Source organism: Equus caballus, chromosome 26 (genome assembly GCF_041296265.1).
Source record: "Equus caballus isolate H_3958 breed thoroughbred chromosome 26, TB-T2T, whole genome shotgun sequence".
Classification (NCBI taxonomy): Eukaryota; Metazoa; Chordata; class Mammalia; order Perissodactyla; family Equidae; genus Equus; species Equus caballus.
In genome coordinates, this window is record NC_091709.1 from 20308697 (window position 1) to 20330330 (window position 21634).

Below are 21634 nucleotides of genomic sequence, written 5' to 3' on the forward strand. Positions count from 1 at the left end.
GGCATCATACATTTGTCCAAACCCATAGAATGTACAATACCAAAAGTGAACCATAATGTAAACTGTGCACTTTGGGAGATGATGATGTGTCAATGCAGATTCATCAGCTGTAGGAAATGTATCACTCTGGTGGAGAATGTTGACAGCGGGGGAGGATCTGACAGCATGTGTCCAGGGAGTATGTGGAAAATCTCTGTACCTCCCCCTCAATTTTGTTGTGAAGCTTAAACTACTCTAAAAAATAAAAGTCTTAATAAAAGAAAATGTTTCAGGCAGTATCTGAATTGAGAACATCTAGCATATAATCTAGACTAATGACCTCAGAGTACAACATCACCCTGACGTATGCCGTCCACACAGCATGGCTGCTCTGTAACTTGTGAACTAGCTGACACCAGTGACCAATGTCTTGGTTCTTGCCTCTACCATACATAATGGTAATAGTTACCATGCATGCAGGTAATAGTTATAAGAATTGCTATGTCTCTGGGTATTCTGATATTATGTGCTAGACATTATAATTATTGAATCTTCACGCCAACCTTGTGAAGAAAGTATGATTAATATCACCATTTCTCAGCCAAGGAAACTGAGGCACAGAGGGCTTAAGTAGTCGGATGAAAAGCTCACAGATGGTAAGTGGCAGATCCAAGATTTGAACTCAGGAAGACTGGCTCTCAAGCTTGGACTTGAAACCACTCTCAGTCACCACAGCCCTGTCGTTGGAGTCTCGCTCCAACAGAGTCAGAATGCTAGACCTTCCAGCTCTGTGGAAATGCACTCAGAGCTTACAACACGAAGTCTGAAGGGACAATCAATTTCCTTCTGCAGCTTATTTTGTAAAATGAGATTTCAGGGAGGAAATAGTGACAGTGACAAAGGCATAGCCTTTTTTTCTCCTATACATTTATTCATCATAACATTTTATGCCGAAACACATAGTTTGTATGTCATTCCCCAGTTGTAAATAGATAGCCTCGATCTGGTAAAACATAGAGGAAGTAGGCAGAATATTTATAATCTTGATAAAATATTTCAAAACTAACATCGTTCCTAGACTCTTTCGGGTTAGATGCAGGGACACCCATAGACTAGATTCCTTACCTTTGGCTTAGTAGCCTGGAATGTGGCTCTTCTATGTTGAGTTTAACTTTGATTGTTCCTAATACCATAATAGTTGGTCCATCCAGGACTTTACAGAGTTCCTCTGGCCAATGTAAGTGTTCTGATGTCCAGGCAGTTCTTGCCATTAAGGGATGATGCTTCATGGGCATTTTTCTTCAGATCTTTTCCCTCAGAAATCAATTTCACTTACCCACTTATATTTGAAAACGTATCATTTAATTCATTTATTCTAATCTCTTTCTTTGTTTTCTGTCAGTTTTTTCTTTTAAAGATTGGCCCTGAGTTAACATCTGTTACCAATCTTCCTCTTTTTTTTCTTCTCCCCAACCCCCCCCAGTACATAGTTGTATATTCCTGTTGTAGGTCCTTCTAATTCTGCCGTGTGAGACGCTACCTCACCCTGACCTGGTGCTAGGTCTGTGCCCAGGATCCGAACCGGCAAAACCCTGGGCTGCCGAAGTGGAGTGCACGAACTTAACCACTTGGCCACAGGCCGGCCCCGTTATCAGTTTTGTAACAGGAAATAAACACTACACTCACTATTACAACTAGGAATTGTGACTGGCATTATTTGTATGTGTCATCTCACAATATTATTATTTTTCTTAATACTACAAAGTTAATAACTGATAGTTATTATAATCATTACTATTTAAAGTAGTACTAAATAAAATTAAATCCATAGTATCCTTGTAGACTTAGAAATTGGACTAATTTTTAAGACCATTTCAGAATATGATAGTGTATTAAAGGCATATTATTATGTAAAAAGAACTAGTTTTTAATAAAACAGGGTGGGGGAACACAATTCTTGGGTCTTCCTCACTTCTGGACAATTTGCAAGCATTGGCCTCCTTGTTCTTGAATATTTTTTCACAAATGTCTGTATAGAAAACAGCCTTGGAATATAGAAATAGTGTCTCCTTCTGGAGTGAAGGAAAGGCTTGTTTACCGTCCACTAATATAGACAATGTCACCCTCTGGGGAAAAGTCCTGGCAAGTGAACTGCCATGATAAAAGACTTGGGTTCCCTCAGATCGGGGCAGCTCTCCTGCAGTGCAGTGTGCAGCATCATTTGGCCCTCTTTGTGTTCTGCTGTGAGAGTTGGAGCCGTGAGAGTTGTATGCTCTGGCTATGCTGTTGCTACGAGCAATAGGTTCTTTTTTCTCTGAGCCAGAAATCTTATGTCTTCAGCCAGCATCCATAAAACTGTGGCAGAATAACTTGTTAGCTTGCAAGTAGAGTAACATCTCAAACCCTTCTAAGTTATTGACAAATATGATCTAAAAATTTTTTAATGAATGTTTATATACATAAATATATGTGTGGAGTGAATCAGTGAAGTAGGGAGAAAGAGAAATTTAAGAAAAATGCTGATAGGGATAAGATTTTATAGTTTTTGAATTTCATTTTTATTTATTTTTCCATTTTTCTGCAATTGATATGTTCATAAACAGAAAAAAGTCAATGTTTCATAAAAATATTATACTAGGTATACTATACTTTATTGCCAGTGTGAATTATGTCTCTTTTGCAATTGTATGTTCAATGTTTTCTAGCATATAATATTGGGAAGTTATTAATTTCTGTATGTTCTTTTATATCCTACCACTCTACTGCATTCTTATTTGTTGTAAGAGTAGCTGATTCTATTGTGTTTTGTTGGTAGACAGTATTATCTTCTAATAACTTTAGAAAGGAGGACCCAAAGTTAGTATTGTTTGCAGATGGTAGTAATATATATAATATATTGTAATATGCTACTAAAGTATACTATGTAACATACTTATGTAAGATTTATTTATGTTATATTTATCTTCTTTGTTGTCTACCAATTTTACATGTATTTTATATATGTATGTGTTTCCATTTCACATTTTATTGCTTTAGGCAAAATTTCCAAATAAAAATAACTAACAACAGCGATAACAGGTTTCCTTACCTTGATTCTAATTTCAACAAGAGTAACGTGGCTGTCATATTGTTAATTAAGGTGAAAACCGTTGGTTTAAGATATGTACTTTTTTATCATCTTAAGAATGTTCCCTTTTATTTCTAGTTTAATAAAGTTTTATTTTTCCTTCCATTTTTGAGACAAGTCTTGGATTTTGTACTAGGTTGAATACTAGGTGCCCCCCCAAAATTCTTGAATTTCAAAACCTCAGAATGTGACCATATTTAGAAATAGAGTCTTTGCAGATGTCATTAGTGAAGATGAGGTCATCCTGTATCTCTCTATCCCTGATCTTCCATATTTAACAAGTTGGCATGGTCATGATTCTACCTTCAAAACACCTTAGTCCAACACTACATCCACCAAAACCACAATGGACCAAGCCACCATGATCACTCAGCCTTCTGAGTGGTTTCTCTGCTTCCAAAATTACCTGGTACCCAAAGAAGCCTTTGCAATAATGCAACAGAGACACTGTTACTCTCAGGCTTGAATCACACCAATGGCTTTATATTACATTTAGAATAAAATCCAAACTATTACCATGACCAAGAAGATGTTAAAAATCTCACTCCTGCCAATGTCGCCAACCTCAACTCCTACAACTCTGTCTCTGAAATGCTAAGCTCCCAGCTCCACTGGTCTTCTTCCTATTCCTCTAACATGCTTTCATTCCTCTTTACACTTTACACTTGCTGTACCCTCTGCTGGAAATGCTGTTTGCCAGGTCCTTGCATGAGTGGCTTTGTCTTGGTATCCAGGCCTCTGCCCTAATATGACCTTCTTGGAGAGGCTTTCCCTGATCATTTCAACGAACTCAATCCCTATAATATCACAATTTCTTTTCACTGTTATTTTTCTCACTGCCTCATCCCTCTTTGAAAGTACATGTTTGTTATCTTGTCTATTCTCTGCTTTATCCTCTAAAAACTAAGCTATGTTCAAGAACCTGATCCCCTTTGTTCATGTCTGTGTCTCCAGCAAAATGTCAGGCACATAATAAACATTCAATGCATGTTTGATGAATGAATGCCTAGGCACTAGGCAGACGTGCCTCAGTTACACATTATGTAACACATTCTTCTAGAAGCAACAGTGTTTCTTGCCGCCATCGATGCTCTACCTACTTCGTATTTCAGGAAGTATATTGCTTAACTTTTGCTACACAAGAAACCACTCCAAAACAGTGTCTTAAAACAACAAGCACTTATTTAGTTCCTGTTTTTGTAGGTCGGTTGTGTGTTTATTCAGGTCTAGGCTGACTCTGCCAATCTCTGTGTCTGTGGTCAATCTGCTGGTAGCATCTGTTGGCTGAAGTGTCTCAGTTCTCCTCCATTTGGTGTCTCAAACTTCTGGTAGCCTCGCCTGGGCATTTTAACACAGTGTCTGAGATCCAAGGACAGCAAGTACTTTTCAGGCCTCAGCTTGTGTCACATTTGCTATTGTCCCAATGGCCAAGTAAGACACATGTTCAAGCCCAGGGTTGGGATTCGAGGGAGTTATCTATAGGATGTTTACAGGGAGATCTGAACAAATTGGGGGCCATTACTGAAACAATCTAACAGGTGGCAAGCCATCATTGCCTGTTTAAAGTTGTTTCCAATAATGTAATTTTCCTGGACCTGGGGGCTCCTGATGACTAGAAAGTGAAATACTGGGGGAGAATATAATGGAGAGTGGAAACTTTCTTGCTCCCAGAAAGTAATTACTTCCTTGTAGAAAAGTGACCATATAACTCTGGTTGGAAAATGAAATGGAATCACAGTGCAGTGGGCAACCTCTTCCCACCGATTCTCAGCTCAACTATCTGCCTCAATGTCTCGTATGTGTTTGATTATCATAATTTCCTCCTGAAGTTTGGAAGACTGTGATTAATTTTCCCAGTCTGAAGAGGTTTTCAAACCTATAGTCTCTCTATGTATTTTCTTGACTTGTTCGATGGGCAGCAAGGTAAGGGTGAATCCAGGATTGTTGGCCACCATCATCATAACTCTGGGTGTCTTCCAAATAATTTTTCTTCACCCTATATGCAAAACTGTGCTTATATTCAAATCTATAAATATTGATCAAGTGTTATTTTTTGGTACAGGCTGTGTGAAAATAAGATTGAAATAAGACAGTCCCTATGTTCAGTAACACATGAACAGAAACTGTATCTTATCGCTTAGAATGAAAGTTTCTTGGGTGTGGTATCCTAGGTTACATGGTTCTGAGAATACATTTAGTTCGTTCATTAAAGTAAAATTTATTCTTAACAAATTCTAATTCCCTCTCTTTGTTACTCTCTCTCTCTCATCCCACATCCCTCCACTTAAAGAGTGTTCTGCTAAGAGTAAGCCCACTTTCTAGTTCTTTATTCTTCATTCACTTTGGGATCCATCATTTGAAAACTTTTTCCATCGATATTTTCCCAATTAAATATGTTTAATTTTCCCAATTAAACATCTCTCCTACCAAGTGTTAAAAAATAATGCAACATTAACAAATGTTGGAGAGTAAAAAATCTTTTGAAAACTTATGACAAGTTCAACTGAGAAAGGTCCAATTATTTCAGAATCTATGTCTGGAGCAGACGTTGTTTTCTTTACCTTCAAATTGTCTCTTTCCCCAGAGAGTTATTAAGGAAAGACTTGAAATTGGTAATTCTTCTAGGCGTCCAGAGTGTTAACATTTTAGTACTTTAACGATATATGTGGAAGAATTTTTTTCAATTCAGTTCTAAATGCAAATTATTCTTAAATATCATATTTGTTTTGACTGAAATCATCTAACATTAAAACCTAGTTTTGCTACATTCTTAAAAAAGAATGTAAGACACAGATAATCTTAAATTTGCTGTACTGTGAGAGCTCTCTGATCTCTAACCAGAACCACTTGTAACATTTTGTTCTTCTAAATAGCCTGCAATCACTGGTGTCTGCCCACTCTTCCTCCACTAAGCTAAAAAGAAACTTACTGCTTCATTTACTTTATTTTTCATTTATCACCCAACAAATATTTATAGAGCCCCTGAAACAGGCCAGGCATTTGTGTAGACTCTGAAAATACAAAGGTGTATAATGCAAAATTTCCTGCTCTCAGGAAAGTCACATTCTAAGGATGGATATGGACAAATAAGCAGACTTATAATACCCCGTGGTGTAACAGAGACATGAAAGAGCATCTCTGGGAAACAGAGAAGGAGGCAAAAACAAAGGAAGGAGAGAGTTTGAGAGAGACAACCAAGCAGAAGGCCAAGAAGGGACCCAAATGAGAAGGAAGGTGTCAGGGCAAATCTGAGTTAACTGGAAGGTGCTGATGGGGATCAAATAGGAAAGCTGGAAGAACATTCAATAGGGTCCTAGTGAATCTGGATGAATGATCTGTTGCTTTGAATCTTCAAACACTTTCTGCAATATTATGTTCCATTTAAAGCATTTTATTCGTGACTGCTAGCCTACATGCAAACACATTCTTCCATGTCCCTGTGAGATATCATTCTACCCTTAGCCAAGAGCCTAGCCTTCCAGAAACTTAAGCCATGATACAGAAATCCAAATTCAGTTCATCATCACCATCTGCATAACCAGCTGTTCACCGTCCATATTCCCTTCTTTTTTCATGTACCACATGTTCATAGGAAAAAAGAAATTATGAATGAAAATGTTATCTGGCCTTTGAAGTCCTACATTTCATAATCCCAAAGTCATCCCCTAATGTTCTCTGACAACGTTGTTTATGCTACCTGGAGAAGCAAGTTGTATTGTCTTGGGGCATAACTCAGGAATTTGGTAACTTTTAGCAGTGTCTTCACCTTAAGATCCTAAAATCACACGCCAGAAAACCAGCACATATGTCTGGCAATTTGCCGGGATGGTCACGTTCAGCAAGCTCCATGGCAGTTGGAGGGTGCTCACCAGTCACATCACAGTTTCTCAGAGCCAGGCTCCCCCTTTCCTCCTATGCTTCTTTTCCAGAGGATTTGGCTTCCTGTTCCACACATCCATCCATTTATTCATTCATAAACATTTACATATTCCCATTATATACTCAATAGATAACAATCGAAACACAACAAACATCTTTCAAGTATTGTCAATTGTCCAAAGGATTTTTTTTCTCTTCTTCTCCCCTCAGAAGCACATAACTTATAGGGCGTTTATAAGGACTAAATGAAACATTGTAAGTCAAGAACTTAAAACACAGACTGGCACATAAGAAGCACTCATTTTGTATTTGCTATTATTATGATAATGTGAAAAAGCAGGATTAATGCATAAGACATAAATGTTACGACCCACAAGACCACGTTTATGAATATAAGTAATTGTAAGTACTCTTACACAATGTGTCTCGTCCATCTTAGCCTCACACACAGTTAAATGATTATTTAGTGAATTAGAAGGATATTACAGCCTATTTGGATATGCAATTTTATTTTTTTTAATTTATAGTTTATTAAAACACACAAAATCCAGTAGGCCTTTGATTATGCCCATTCGTCATTTCAGTTGACCATTGTGGGTAACAAAGGTATGATTTGTCGGTTTGCTGGTAGTTTATTTTTTTAAATATAAAGTTTATCATTCAATGGAAACACAAAGAAATTACACCAATAAAACAGGTAATATATTATTTAGTTAAGCAAATCCTAAAATTAACCTAAAAATAGTCAAACTACGCTATTGAGAGAACTTTGAAAGACAATGTTGAGTCCGATTTGGCTGTGCACCCAGGCAGGCATCATGAAGGGTAAAGAATTTAAGCACCTCATCTCTCTGTTTCCTTCTATATCTAACCCAGAACATCATATCTTCAAAGCAGCCTGGCATAACATATTTTGTGCATAATGGCTCTTTGTTCCTTTTGTTCTCCCAGATAATTGCTATAGAATACCTGTACTCCATTATGGTCCTCTAAAAAGTACATTTTTTCCTCGTACTTCTATTTTTGATCTATGATTTCCACAAATTTGGAAAAAACAAATGTGATTAAAAATATTGCTTGAAGACTATGAACTTGAGCCTCAGAGTTTACTTCCCTCACCACCAAGACAAGCTCCAAAGGCTTCCTTTTCTTGTTAACTCTTATCTTGAAAAAAAGTGGAAGGAATTAGGATACTGGAGAAGACGTTGCAATATGGAAAGCTGTGAACATTTTATAAGTTTGTCTTCATGTTATTCTTGGGTGACTCTCTCGCCTATGACAAGGAAGTTTTATTATGAGGGTTATGGGGTCCTGTAATATGCTATGAGACAAGATGGCTGCTATTTCTCTGTTACCCAGAGGCCCTAAGCAACCAGGAATACTAGAGGGGGATTTCCACTCCTCATAACATATCTATAGTGCATTTTATTTAATTTTCAATGTCATTAATGTTACAAACTGAGATTCAAAGGTTTCTGAGGATATTTGGCACATTAATGGGGGTGGATTGGAAAAGTGAAATTACATGAGGCTTTGTGGTTTTGTTTAAGAATGTGGGGGGCTGCTGGTGCCATAGTGGTTAAGTTCACATGTTACACTTCAGCAGCCCAAGGTTCATGGGTACTGATCCTGGGCATGGACCTAAATACTGCTCATCAAGTCACACTGTGGTTGTGTCCCACATATAAAATAGAGGAAGATTGGCAAAGATGTCAGCTCAGGGCCAATCTTCCTCACCAAAAAAAACAAAGAATGTTGGATGTTTGTGAGCAAAGGCCTAAGTGACAGAGAGGAGAGAGAAGGTATCTCTGTGGACTGGAGTCAGAGGCCTGTAGAGGGAAGGGCTACAGCAGAAACTGAAGGAGCTGTTTTCAAGGGCTGTCAGACAGCAGAGGTGCAGGCAGCAGCGCTTAAATTCATAGGCAAAAAGTAAAGAGCATTCTGTTTCTGCCTGGAACAAACATCTAATACATCAAGCTTCTTCATACATCAGTGTTTTCCAGGTGGGTACAAATACAATGACCCCACTTCACTTTCAAATGGCTTACTAGGCAAAGGTCATCAATGTGGAGCTAATGAGTTATGACAGGTGTTTTGGGCTGAACTGTGTCTCTCCAAAATTCATATGCTGAAGCCCAAACCCCCAGTACCTCAGAATGTGACTGTATTTGAAGACAGGGTCTTTAAAGAGGTGGTTAAATTAAAATGAGTCCATTAGGGTGGGCTCTAATCCAATCTGTCTGGTGTCCTTGTAAGAAGAGGAAATTTAGACACACAGAAGAGACACCATGCAGAGGAAGGGCCATGTGAGAACACAGCAGGAAGACTGCCCTTTGCAAGTCAAGGAGAGAGGGCTCAGAAGAAACCACACCTGTTGACACCTTGATCTTGGACTTGTAGCCTCCAGAACTGTGAGACAATAAATTTATGTTTTTTAAGCCACCCAGTCTGTGGTATTTTGCTATGGCAGCCCCAGCCAACTAATGCAACAGGAAATCAAAAGCGTAGAGACTGTGACTGTGACTGATAGATTGGTTTAGAAACACATATCAAACCAACCTTGGGAGCACACAGACGCAAGTAAGAGGGAGCTGAGGCCCAGGAATTCCTGAACTGAACAGGTAAGTGGGAGAATGCCAAGGACATTTAGATGATTATTTTGAATGTGACTGTTTGTAAATATAGCTGCTAACGTGTATTGAGCTCTGTAGAAGCAGTTAACGTAGGAGTTAAAAACAAGGACCCAAGAGCCAGCCTTCTTAGAATTCAATTCTGGTTTTGTGCCTGATCCTGGATAGGTTAGTTAACATTTCTCTGTGCCTCAGTTTCTTCATCAATGGATATAAAAAGGTCTACTTCACAGGGATTTTATAAGGATTAAAGGAATTGATATATATAAAGTATTAAACTGTGTAGGAATACAGGGATGTATGCAATTGTTAATTATCAGTTTTTATTATAATGATTAGGTCAGACACTAGTCAAAGTATTGAATCAATCTTCATAGAAATTCTTTGGTGACTGAAACATGATGAGGTAAGCTTAGTTACTCCAGGTCATACCATGAGTAAGTGGTGGACCCGAGATTTGACATCAAGCATTACAAACCCATAGATTATAGTGCTCCACAGAAAAAAAAGCTTTTATTTATAAAGCATCACAAAAATGCCAAACAGATCCCGAAACAGAAGGTGTACTTATGTTTACAAGATTTACATTAATCCAAGTGACATCTCAAGTGACAAGTTTACAATTAAAAAAAATTCATATATTTTACTACTGCAGTTTGAGAAGCGGAGAATGGTACTGTTTAGACAGTGTACTGAAGCAATGAGCTTCTCTTTTTTTCTAAAGACATATCTATTAAAAATAAGTAATTTATGGAAACATTCAGTGATAAACATTTGATTGATCTAAAAACAGAAATAAACAGCTTTTAGAATATATTCAGAATGCTTGACCATAAGTATTTAAAAAATTTTCTACATTTTTGATTCTTAAAAACTTATTCAAGAAGTAGAAATATCTGAATCCCATATTGAACATCACATTGTAAAAGAAATACTGATTACATTGTTCTATTTATAAGTTCTTTAATTCACAAACAAACAAGGTGTTCCATTTGATGGAAGAGGGCATTTTATATTTTCTTTGTTATGCATGCGCTTGGATTGAGAAAGACTTCCTTACTTTCTTTAAGTACAAAATTATACATGCAAAGTGGTGGTCTGTGAAAGAGAAAAAGAGAGAAAAAAATAACCATTAGTAAAACAGCAAAGTTTATTTTCTTCTTATAAATATTGGAATATTTTACGCCTGTAATTAACTAGTTCTCCAAATGAAGGCATTAGAACCTAAAGGAATGTTTCCACACTATCTCATTTGGCCATGTAGGGATAAAGTAGAAGCAATATTTATGAAAAATAAAAAATCTTGTGTTTCAACTTCTTCTCTCCTTGCTGTTCCACTGGAATACTCACAAGGTATGGGAGATATTGGTGGATATTGGGATAGCTGAAACCTGAACTCAACACTTAGTGTCTGGGACCCTTCTTCTACCATGACAGCCACCAGGGAAGAGTTGGCCTGAACTGAATAGACAAATTTTCCCAGAATGCTTTAATCAATCCTCCTTGTCACCTACTATAACGAAAATAGTAACGTCTAAAGTATTCTGTATGTTGGAGAGGTTAGATACTTAGTATCCGAAGAGTTCTGAGAAGTCAAGTCTCTGTGGTGAATCAGGCATCTTGTCTAATTATTTATCTTCCTGTTTTAAAAACCTTCCCCCCAAAAAGTAGTAAATTAGAATGAGAAAAGATTGGTAAAAGTTCAGGAAAGGAGCTAAGGAAAAAAATGGTAGTAATAAATGGAAACTTCCTGTGTCAGTAATAATAACTTAGGTTAGGAAAATTGGGCAATTCAACTGCGCAGGTGCGGGTAGCTCACCTTTATTTGACACATGCACTGCTCTAGTTCAAGAAACACATTGCTCCCAGTCTCCTTCTAGTTTGGTTAAGACAACATTAAAAAAGCTTTAAAAATATTCAACAGCATTTTTAGGTTAAATTATTCAATATTTAAATAAACCAATTTTCTATATTTGCTAATGTGATTAAAAGTAATAAAATACAGGCATATTTGTCTTTAATTATAAAAGCTGATATAGGACACTACAGTGCTTTCCATTTGAAATAACAGAATTTTGGAATTTTAATTTTAATACTATGTGCCATAGTAAATGTAAGTAGTAAATTGTAAATGTAAAATGATGGTATTTCAATCTTACACGATCTGTAGATGTTAGCAAAAGTAGCTCTCTGTTAAGTTATCAGAGATCAGAATATAACTGAAAAATCAGACATTATCCTTTCTCCATTATTAAGAAATACGTGGGGGAATGATTTTACCACTTTCCCAAACAAATATGTATATATACTTATATCAATTCTTTATCTATCTTGTTATATCCCTTGTTCACCAAATGTGCTTGCAATGCTCTGGATCTCCCTAATTCACCTCATTTTTAAGTTATCATAATAGGACAAATGTGTCATTAAATTTATTCACGGATAAGTTACCTCAGTCATTATGTAACTCTCTTGTTCATATATTTATAAAACAATATTAAGGCTAGCATATTTTTATTTCTTTTCTACAATAAAATAAAAGCTTGCAATCGTGTTACCACTAAAATATGTTCAATCAGTAATATAGTAAATGCATATTTTTATTAAATAATCAACATTTTACAAAGCCTCTGCAATCATTACAACAGTTTAGGCAGTTCATAATGCCTACCAAAGTTAAATTTTTCCAAAAGGCTTGAGAAAAATGAATTTTCTCTGTTTTTACATTGTGAAAAGTTCCACTTCCATGACTCTAATTTTGACATCATTTATTCAATGTTATTAATATTTCTTCTCCTCAGGCAATAAAAAATTTAAAAACTATAATTTAGAAGAAAATTTGTGATATATGTTGAATTACCATGAGAAGAAGAATATTATGTATTTATTTTTTTATTTCAAAAAGAGCACTGAATACTGCATTTCTAACACTTTTACCACAAATTTGCAGAAATGAAGAACTTACATTGATAAAGTATAAACTTTGATAAAAATAACAGAACTTAACTGATTAAAATTCTCTAAAATTCAAATGCAATCCACTTTTTTATTTTAATCCATATATATTATACCAAATTAGAAGAAATATATATGCTTCCTTACATGAAAAAACTCCTAGGGCTTCTGCACAACATATCACCACATCTATGCCTCCAAAATTCTTTTAAAAAGTTTCTTAGGATAAAATTCCCAGCTCTAACACAGGTATCTGTTCCTACCTTCCAGACGAGAAAAACCAATAATTCACAGGTTGCTGAGTAAAGTGCACAGAAGGGTCTTGTCTTGGTAGTGGGAGTAATTAAGCCTAGACTGAACACTAATCCAGGCCAGCCTAAGAAATTTTGAAAGCAAAACCTGAAAGAATCAACCTGTTTATAAATAACTTAACAGCATCTTATGAATAAATCTGAAGAATATGTATAGGAATACAAAAATATAGACCACAGAAGTGATAAAATACACATTGTCTGCCCTCTAATCAAGACTTAACAAGCACCCGAAGATGCAGGAAAATGGACCCATATGCGAGTCAACCAATTGAAACAACCCAAACTAGCACAGCTATGAGAATTGATAGACAAGAACATTAAAAGAGTTATTATAACTGCATTCCATGTGTTTAAATAGTTAAGCAGAGACATGAGAGATATAACAACTTCAAGAGGTAAAAACCACAAAATCTGAGATGAAAAATACACTCGATGGCATTAACAGCAGATTAGACATGCAGAATAAAAGAATAGTGAACTTAAGACATAGCAGCAGAACTGTCAAAAATGAAATGTAGGGAGAAAAGGAAATTAAAAAATTAACAGAGCATCAGTGAGCTGTGGGACCACTTCAAGCAGCCTAATAAATTTGAAATTAGAATCTCCAAAGGGAGGTTAGAGGGAGGGGACACAGAAAAAGATATTTCAAAAAATAGTTGAAAATTTAGATGAAATTTGATGAAAACTAGCAACCCACGGGTCCAAGAAGGTCAACAAACTCCAAACACAAGAGGTGTAAAAAAAATTAGAAGTCACATCATAATTCTCTTGCTTAAAAAAGTAATAAGGAGAAAATCTTAAAACCAGCCAGACAAAAAGGCCACATTTTCTTTTAGGAACAAAGGAAGGATAGTAATAGTTTTCTCATTAGGATCAACGCAAGGTAGAAGACAATACAGTAACATTTTTAAAGTACTGAAAACAAATAACCGTCAAACTAGAATTCTATACCCAGATAAATTATCTTTCAAAATGAAGGCATCATAAAGAGTTTTTCAGATACACAAAAGTTGAAAGAATTCACAACCAGCAGACCCACGCTACAATAAAATCTTCAAAAACTTCTTCAGTCAGAAAGTAAATTATATCAGATGAAAATATGCATCTACATAAAGGGTGGAGGTGCAGCAGAAATGGGAATAATATGAATAAATATGTAAGAATTTCCCTAATTATTTCTCTCTTTAATAAATTGACTCTTTAAATAAAAATGATACAATGTATTACAAAGCGTTTAGCATATGTACAAATAAAATGTATGCCAACAATAGCACAAAAGCTGGGATGGGAGAAATGGAATTATACTTCTGTAAAGTTCTAATGTTATATGTGAAGTGGTAAAATTCACTTGAAGGTAGACTGTGATAAATTAAAGAGTATACTACAAACCCCAAAGAAATCTCTAAAGTAATAAAAGAGTTCTAGAAAATAAACCAACAAAGGACATAAAATGGAATCATAAGACTACTCAATTTATCCAAAAGAAGGCAAACAATGAGAAAAATGGGCACAAAGAACAGACAGACAGATAGAAAACAAAACGGCAAGAGGACAGATTTAAACCCAACCATGTCAATAATCACATTAAATTAAAAGATGTAAATACCCTCAATTAAATGGCAGAGGTCAACAACATCATTTCTCATTTGAGAAATCCAAGTTGAAAACACAATGAGATACCTCTACACACCTTAGGCTAGCAAAAACAAAAACCAAACAAAGAACAAAAGAACTGGTCAGGTTTTTGCTGCAGTTTTCGTTTCAGGAGAGCAGTGGAACACTCATATATTGCTAGTGGGAATGCAAAATGTACAGGCACTTTGGAAAACAGTCTAGCAGTTTCTTATAAGGTTTAACACACACTTGCCATATGACTCAGCAATCCCACTTCTAGGTACTTATCCAAGAGAAATGAAGACTTATGCTCACATGAAAACATATATGCAAATATTTATGGTAGCTTTATTTTTATACAGACATCAAAAATTGTGAACAAACCATATATCCTCCAACTGGTGAATGGATAAACAAACTATGGTATATCCATACAGTGGATACTACTTATCAATAACATTCCATTGATACAAGGAACAACATGATGAATTTCACATATGTGAAGCTAAGTGAAAGAAGCCATACTTAAAAAGCTACATACTATATGATCCCACTTATATAATGTTCTGGAAAAGACAAAACTAGGTACAGTGGTTGCCAGGGAATGGGAGTAGGGATCAAGATTAAAAATAAATGGGCAGCACAAAGCAGTTTTTGTGATTGATGGAAATGCTCTGTATCTTGATTGAGGTGGTAGTTACACGACTCTATGAATTTATCAAAACTCATAGAAGTGTATACCCAAAAGAGTACATTGTACCATTAAGTTTTTAAAAGTAGCTTTTTAAAAGTCTAGTCCAATTTGTCTTAGGAATTCATCCCAGCTCACCTCCATCATGCATATTCCACCAAGACCCTAAATTCAAAGGCTTTACTCTACTGGAAATGCCCAGAAGGAGACCTATGTTATAGTCTTTATAGCAGTTTGTTATGGAGAGAGAAGTACTGGTTGAGTGCATACACAGTTTAATCTGGACCATAAGGCATCACATTTTTATAACTCAGGTTCCCAATACTTTGACAGTGCTAATTCTCATTAATTGCACATTATCTGTATGGACAGATCTAAATAGGAAAAGCAACTAAATGGTTATGGCAATTATCTAGGTAATTAAACTCAAAGCATACATTTCATCCAAGCATCTGTTAGCATCCCCAGCCAGCAGTAAATGTTGAGTTTTGCTAACCACCCACAAAATGTATTTTAGTCTGGTTTTTTCCCTTAGGAGAAATAATTGCATTTTGTAAATTTAGCAAATTTTCATAGCCCACCCACTGTTTGGCCATGAAAACTCCATGAAGGGCAGCAGAGCATTATCTGATATAGGACTGGAAAGTGAGAGGATGTAGCAAAAAGACCAAGAAGGGTTCTGCTCTGCTGTACACAGTGTCACTCGGAGTCAGAATAGAATCGACAGCGCGAAGAACAACAACAAATCCACAGTTCAGATTTGAAATAAAAATTAAAATTACATGCATGTTTATTTTTTGCTCTCCAGCATATCCCAATGACTTTACTCTATTTCTTACTTAACCAATGAGTGAGTTGTATATAACACCTGTGTACATAAAATATGATTAAGAAGATAGTGAGTCAAATGCAATAGTGGACACATCTGTCTGCCTTTCCTCTTCCCTTTCCCCTTATAATAAGTGCCTTTTAAAAGAGAAATGCATGGGGAGAGCAATGACTGTTTGTAGGCTCACCAGCATTTTGTATCAAGGTGTGAACCTCTTGTGGTGAGGTGGAAGATTTGAAAATATTTCTCTGCCTTTCTATGATGCTCTTTCTATGAATATAAAGCAAGGAAATTGTTTAAAGTGTAGATCGTTGCTCTGCATAGATAGTCAATGTTTCTGATTGGGAAACATTGGGAAAAAATGAAGTAACCAACAGTAAAGGAAAAACTAATTTGAATATTCCATAAAAGATGGAATATGATGGCAACCATTAACTTATAGAAAGAAAGAAAAAATTGCTTATAACCAGTTTCACGGTGTTGCACAGCTCCAAGAACATTATGTGCACATTGTTATCTATGTGAACAGTGACCCCTGGAGCTATCACAGTGAGTAAGCTGCGTGATTCTACACAGAAAGCCTGCGTATAATATAATGTAAATAATTAAATTCACAATTCAACTGTAACATGTGTGGCTATAAGCAAGACAAAATATTAACAGTTGTTATCTCTTAGTTGTAGGATTACATATGAATTAAATTTTCCAAAGGTTGCACAAGGGAATAATTGACCACATTAATTAGGGAAGAAATATTTATTCCTGAGAAAAATAACAATGAAAAACAAACTAGCAAAAAAAAATTTTAAAAACCCAAGAAAAGTTTGGCTTCAAATCATTGTGAAGGCACTTCTCCACTGAAGAACTTCAGATATGTTTTTTAAAATCTCTGAATTTCTGTTTCCTTACTAATAGCAAAGAAAATACTTACCTCATAGAGTTGTTGCAAAGATTGCAAAAATAGCATCTGGAATGTAGTACATGCTAGACAAATTTAATCACTATTATTCATCTCGAAAGCAGTTCACTAATAGGAAAAACCACCCAGGGATATCCCTTTAGTGGCCAAATCTTCAGAGAAGTCATCAATCTTTGGTACACAATAATTTTCTCTTAAATCATGTGCATCATCCAAAGCATGCACCTTGGAAAAAAACTAAAAATCCCTTCCCTATGTACTAGTTTCCTAAAGGAGAAGGCTAAATTGAGTCTAACTCAGAGGATAAATTCCACTCTATTAGATGAAATTGCAATCAATGCAGATTTTCTTGTGTAATGTTCTCTTTTTTTTTTTAAATATTTTATTTTTTAATTTTTCTCCCCAAAGCCCTCTGGTACATAGTTGTACATTCTTAGTTGTGGATCCTTCTAGTTGTGGTATGTGAGACGCTGCCTCAGCGTGGTTTGATGAGCAGTGCCATGTCCGTGCCCAGGATTCGAACCAAGGAAACACTGGGCCGCCTGCAGCAGAGCGTGTGAACTTAACCGCTCGGCCACGGGGCCAGCCCCCCTTTTCTAATGTTCTTAATCAGCTCTGCTCAGAGTTTTTCAATATCCTCAACAACATTATTGGGTAAGGATTCACATCATCATATTGTCAGAGTGGGTAGTGTGCTAGGAGCAAACAGTTTGGATAAGAAGTTTAGAAAGCAGCAATGAATGAAAATTTTACAGGAAGCTAGGAGTATTTGTATGGTAAGGGAATGAAACCTACAGTTTCACAGAAGTATTGGGAATAACGCATTTTATTGATGAATTATTTCAGCAAAGTAGACAAATCTGTTTCATATAATTATTGGCTTGGTCAGTCTGTGACTTGAGCTGTGTATTTATAGATAAAAGGAGGTATAAGGAAAGTTAAATTGAGGACAAATCGGAGAAAAGGAGAAAAATAAGGAGACAGGATTGCTATTCATTGAGCATTTACTATGAGCCAAATACATGATTCACATATATTATGCCACTGAAAATGTATAGAACAAATTACAAGACAAATATAGAAAGAAAACCAACCACTTTATGAGTAAAAAGACTGACTGTAAAATACATTTATGTACATTTTGTATTGTACTTTCAATCAAATTTTGTTAAAATTTGTATTGATTACTGGGTGTTTATGTAATAACTATAATTTTACCTTACAACATAGTTAATGAAAATGTATGTGTTGTGGTTTTTATGATGAAAACCTGAAAATTCTTGATTGTGTTGCCAATTATGCAATTACTACTTAGAATTATGCCATAATAACTTTTAGGTAAATTAAAAAGAGAACCACTTATTTTAATTATCAAATATTTTTAAAATTCTTATATAACTGCAACAAAAATTTTAATCTAAAACAAATAATTTTCAAAGTGGAATATAAATAAAAGTATCTTGTCCCCTAATGAAAATATTGAATTTCTAAAAATATCTAAGGATAACAACCTTTTTGTTCAAGAATGATTCTAATGGTATATAAAAGAAAAGTTCTTTTCCAATCATCCTAAAACCACTTGGTTTTTCTCATATGAGGTGTAGCTTACATTACACATAGAAACACTCATTCACCATCAAACTGTTGACATTGTTTGGAGTTCTTTCCTTGTATCACCTCTCAACATTACACTGACCTAGAGAGCATTATTTGAGGACCCAGGAAAGAAATGGGGGGGGGGTGTGGATAGTGAAGATGGGGGACAGGTTTCAGGATGAATGAACAAACTGTAAAAATGTCAAGTAGTTCTGCCAGAATTGCTGCTTTTAAACACCCTGCAGAGGTCTAGAGTTTCAATCCCCACATTCTCCCAAACTACTGTTGGCTTGTTACCCATGCAGTTTAAAAGACAAAAATGAACTGTTAAAGACTTCAGCACAAAAAATACAACTGTAAGTTAGTTTCCTGACGTTACTGTCTAAATTAAATACAGCTCTTTTGGCTGTGCTTAACCGAATACTTACTCTCATGAAATCTAAGCATTATGTATGATACTTTGAAAAGAATCTTGAAATTATTGAACTAAATGAAATACTAAATAACTAGAGAAGTTATCATGAGGTTAGTCACTCATTCAAGCCCAGGCAACAAACCATATATTTAAATAATTAATTAATTTGAAAAATGACAATATACTTAAATTTATACATAAGCCCTCCATGATACATAGTAGTAAATTATTTGAGGAGTTACTTCCTTGTTCAATCTCACATTGTGTCATCAGACAAAATATTACACTATAGCCATGCAGAACAATATACACAACTATTTAAAAAATCTAACTTACCCCAAATTGTTTGAAGTATCCAGATCTTGAGAGAGCTGAATTTGAGTGCTCCAGCTTAGCTATTCATCTGGTGCTTTCATTCACAAGTTAGTTGTGTCAGCCAGTCAGAATTATATTGAATATTGTTTTAGTTAAATCAATATTTAACTTTAACAGGATACATTACAAGCCAATCTACTTTTAATTGATGTTCTGCCTGACATCAAAATATTTTCAGTCTCTCTGTAGTAACCTGTTATTTCTGCCACCAAACATTTATGCTCTCTCTGGTAATATTATCCTCTCTGGTGATATTACCCTTTTCATTCTTTACCCCACTCTCAATCTATAAACTTTAGATGAGTTTGATCTGATCTTGTCTCAGAGTTAAGCATAAATCAATCAAAGGACTCATTTCCAGTGTGAGGTTCAAAGGAATATACTTGCCCAACCAAAGTTAATGAGGTGCAACGAGACTTTAAACTTCTTTTTTGGTATGGGATTTGAACTTGCAATTAAGTGGGCTAAAGGTCCCAGCAGCCAACTTGGTACCATGAAGACTAAGAATGAAGCAAGGAGAATGGCACAGCCACAAGCTTGCACAAATCTGCTCCTCGGTCCTTTGAATGCAGCCAAGCCAGAAGCCACATCCTCCATAGGATTTTCAGACACATCTGGCGACATGTCCCCTTTATCTTTACGGATTTATGGTTGGGTTTTCTGTCTTCTGTAGTAGTAAGAGTTTTTTCGTTTGCTGGTTTTTTATCTGCTGTACAACATTGTGCCTGTAGTAAATAATATTATATTGTGCGCTTAAAAATTTAGGAAAGTAGATCTCACATTAAGTGTTCCTACCACAACAATAGCAAAGAAGATAGTTAATGCGGGGGAGGGGGGAAGGGAGCTGTCCTCTTGCCAGGGAGCAGCAGGGGAAAGTTCTAATGAGTAAGCCACTTGATGAAACAGGTAGGGTGGGGGTATCTTGGGCAGTAACGGCTCTCAACAGAATGTCTACAGCTATTAAAAAGTGTATTTGGGGGGCTGGCCCCGTGGCCGAGTGGTTGAGTTCGCGCGCTGCGCTGCAGGCGGCCCAGTGTTTCGTTGGTTCGAATCCTGGGCGCGGACATGGCACTGCTCATCATACTACGCTGAGGCAGCGTCCCACATACCACAACTAGAAGGACCCACAATGAAGAATATACAACTATGTACCAGAGGGGCTTTGGGGAGAAAAAGGAAAAAATAAAATCTTTAAAAAAAAAAAGAGTATTTGGTTTACATCTTCAATATTACACATTATTTACATGACAAAATAAAAATAAAAAATAAAAAGCTCTCAGAAGACCATCTCCATGGTTTATAAATTTTCTCTTTTGTGTCTGTGGCCATTTATCCCTGAATGCATTTATTCTTTTATTATTAATTTGTAAGATTTCTTTTTTTAATTAATTAATCACAGTTTTATTGAGATATAATTGACATATAACATTGTGTAAGTTTAAGGTATGTAAAGTGTTGATTAGATACTTATATCCTGCAAAATGTTACCACCTTCGCGTTAGCTAACACCTGTACCACTTCACACAATTACCATTTCTTTTTTGTGGTGAGAACATTTAAGATCTACTCTCTTAGCAACTTTTCAAGTATGTAATACAGTATGGTTAACTATAATCATTATACTGTACATCAGATCCTCAGAACTTATTTATCTTATAACCGGAAGTTTGTACTCTTTGACCAACATCTCCCCTTTACCCCCACTCCCCAGGCCCTAGAAACCACCATTCTAAACTCTGTCTCTATGATTTTGGCTTTTTAGATTCCACATATAAGTGGTTTCATATAGTATTTATCTTTCTCTATCCGACATATCTTGGCTATTGTGAATAGTGCTGCAATGAACATGGGAGTGCAACTATCTCTTCAATACCCTATTTTCATTTCCTCTGGATATATATACCCTAGAAGTGGGAATGTGGGATCATATGATAGCTCTACTTATAATTTTTTGAGGAACCTCCATACTGTTTTCCATAGTGGCTGCACCAATTTACATTCCCACCAACAGTGCACAAGGAAAGGCCCTTTCTTGCGTATCCCAGTCAACACTTATTTCTTGTCTTTGTGATGATATCCATTCTAGCAGGTGTGAAGTCATAGTTCATTGTGGTTTTGATTTGCATTTCCCTGCTGATTAGTGATGTTGAGCACCTTTTCCTGTACTTGATGGCCATTTGGATGTCTTCTTTGGAAAAAAGTCTATTCAGTTCCTCGGCCCATTTTTCAATCAGACCATTTGTTTGCTATTGAATTGCATGAGTTATTTATATATTTTGGATACTAACCCCTTATAGATACATAATTTGCA

General features: G+C 35.9%; 1 protein-coding gene across 5 annotated transcripts in view; it reads right to left on the minus strand.

The window, feature by feature from the left end:
* Window positions 1–10100: 10100 nt before the first annotated feature.
* LIPI (lipase I) overlaps window positions 10101–21634 on the minus strand; it is an 80041-nt gene continuing 68507 nt past the window's right edge. For all 5 annotated transcript variants that reach the window (XR_011433074.1, XR_011433073.1, XM_070252701.1 and 2 more), the window contains one exon: window positions 10101–10713. Coding sequence is in view for 3 of the 5 variants with exons in the window: in XM_070252701.1 (XP_070108802.1) it covers window positions 10626–10713 (88 nt within the window). In the remaining 2 variants the exon portion in view is untranslated. The remainder of the gene's footprint in view (window positions 10714–21634) is intronic.